The sequence below is a fragment of the Morone saxatilis genome, unplaced genomic scaffold (genome assembly GCF_004916995.1).
Source record: "Morone saxatilis isolate NCDOM2014 unplaced genomic scaffold, NCSU_SB_2.0 Contig8, whole genome shotgun sequence".
Lineage (NCBI taxonomy): Eukaryota > Metazoa > Chordata > Actinopteri > Moronidae > Morone > Morone saxatilis.
The window spans coordinates 15,827,320-15,829,888 of record NW_023340257.1 but is presented as its reverse complement, the minus strand read 5'-3'; the positions used below and the strand labels follow the sequence as shown (position 1 = coordinate 15,829,888).

The 2,569-nt window shown below is 39.8% G+C and overlaps 1 protein-coding gene across 2 annotated transcripts in view; it reads right to left on the bottom strand.

Moving 5' to 3' along the window:
- The window catches only part of tmem160 (transmembrane protein 160), a 19,020-nt gene that overhangs the window by 15,304 nt on the left and 1,147 nt on the right, over positions 1-2,569 (bottom strand). For both annotated transcript variants that reach the window (XM_035680039.1, XM_035680040.1), the window contains exons 3-4: positions 1,091-1,183; positions 2-422 (exon numbers count right to left, since the gene is read on the bottom strand). In XM_035680039.1, coding sequence (XP_035535932.1) covers positions 91-422; positions 1,091-1,183 — 425 coding nt within the window. In that variant the 3' untranslated portion in view covers positions 2-90. The remainder of the gene's footprint in view (position 1; positions 423-1,090; positions 1,184-2,569) is intronic.

Sequence of the window (2,569 nt, the reverse complement as noted above, 5' to 3'; positions counted from 1 at the left end):
CACACACACACACAAACAAATAAGGAGGAACCCTGAATCAAAGCAACACGCACGCACACACACCCTTTTTCCACTCTCCATGCAAGGTGTCTACTTGTTGGACCCCTTGCCGTCATTGTCCTCACTGTCCTGATGTCTGCTGTCATGGGAGCCACGGTAACCCCTGTGTTCGCGCCTCTCGCGGCACTCCTGGCACTCATCCTCGTCCTCTCCCTCCTCCTCCTCGTGGATGATCTCCACCTCCAGGCGGCCGATGTAGAGAGATACCGCGCCGAGCCAGAAGAGGGCGACGCTGCCCACCATGGTGCTCTGGAGCAGCAGTGCCGGCACAGACAGCAGCATCATCCTCCGCAAGGCGAAAAGGCTGCCAAGGTACGAGGCGCCGCCAAACGACACGCACGCAGCTCCCAGGATAAAGAAGGCTGAGGAAAAACAGATTGACATAGTATTACTGCAGAGATCCTATTCATTTCCTCATAGCTCACTGTAATTAAATCTGGGATGCAGGCAGGTTGGGTACATATTCTCCAAACTAAACTATTTGAGTTAAAGTTAAAGATAAAAAAGAATAAAGTAGAAGTCCAGGTATCTCTACCTGTGTGTCTATGAATGATTGATCTTCAAGAGAGGTAATAGAGGCGATAGAAATTTCTATTTCTTAGGTTAAGATGCTTTTATTCTGACATAAATAATAAAGTTTTTTAATGTGCGTCAAACTTGATAACTATTTAATGAAGGTCTTGCTTAATAAAAGTTTAACACTTAAAACTGACTTTTCAGGCAGCCATGACATTAGTTACCACTAGATATCAAAGATCTCAGCTCCTTATTTTCTCATGATGATTTGAGTCAATTGCAGAAATCCTTGTGAAATTATTCATTTTAAAAACTGCTGCTGAATGAAGAAAATAACATCTATGGCAAGGTTCTCCAAATTCTAGTTATTTCATGGACATTCATTGATTTTATTTTTCTTAAATCCACTAGTTTTGAAGAATTTAGGACAACAGCAACCCTTTGTTACTAAACTTGAATCACATGCTGGTGTGCTGATGTGCTGATGTGCAGCTCTACTATATATAGTCTGTACCATATCCTGCTTCTCGTCCCACTTCACTCTGGACAAACGCGATGACTCCGATCCCAGTCGCCAGCAGACCGTTCCTGAACCACGAGAGGAATCCTGCAAAACAATCAAAGCCCGAATTAAACAGCTGACACGTTACAGCCTGACCAGAAATCTGCGCCGAGAGCGAGAATCAATCACACGGTTTACACGCATACGATAATATAATTACTGTCTTTACAGCTTCTAGGTTTATGCAGTGTTAGACAGTGCTGATCGATAAGTGTACCTAGATGAGAGGCTGTGTCTCAGTTCCATACTACATACTATTTCTGGGCAGGGTTTGGGTAAAAAGTGTGTTCAGTATAATCGAGGAGGTCTTGAAAAAAAAAAAAAAGCTTAATTTTTGAGTATGCTGTTGATGTATCAGTCCATTATTATCCCACAATGCACTGAACAGAGGACATGGAGAGGATGCTGATGATGGCAGATATAGAAATAGATTTAGAGATAGACTAGGCAGTAGAGATCAAAGAAAGGTTGTCCATGGGTGAACAAATTGCACAATTTACTGTTAATACAAAAAAGTGTAAGAGTACATTGATGAAAAAATTAGAATAGCACTAACATTTGTGTACATTTTGTAGTAGCAGAGGTGGAACTGGGACACAGTGATAGTCCGTCTACATCCAAATAACTCCTAATGGCTGTGGAAACAAACCTCCCTCTGGGACAATAAATCTGAATCTAATAAGCGGAGGTCCATGTTGCAGTATTTACAACAATACCTAAAGGCAAAATGGGGTCATTAAAGCAGAGATTATAGATATCTTTCTTGTCTTTTATGGACTACAGGTCTATTATAAAGTACATTTGATTGGTTGAATAGAAGTCGATTAAAGAGGTACTGCACAGCTACGCAGGGGTTTTCACTCTGGCTTACAAATAAAGCAAATTACATAAAGTTAATAAGGTATTGAGATAATGGTGTTATGTTGCGGTTTGTTTCATTCTGTGGTCACTGAAATGTTTGATGTGCTCTAAAGTTTTACCCCCCAGATCTTTGTAATAATAAAGAGTTATATTAAGGGCACTATCTTGTATATTCTACATGTTTTGCTTGATTGCAAATAACATCAGTGTAATGAACTTATAATGTAATTTTTCATACATTTATACATTGTTATTATTGGCTTCTTTTACACTATAAGGATGTTTTAATTCTATTGCACTGTTATTGTTGTGTTATGTCATTGGTGTTGGATACCAAATGTCCAACTCGATACCGAAACCTACTTCTATCTTCAATAAGTATTCGATCTCTGGGCTGCACCCATATTGATTGAGGTATTTGTACTAGCTGTCAAAAGTAACAACACCTGCTATTTAGGGCTGCAATTAATCGTAATATTATTGATTGAAATGGCAATATGGCCAGGTGCAATATCCAAATCGCAAGAAGCTGCAATTTTCTGAGTACCTTATAATGAAGTACTGTAGTGC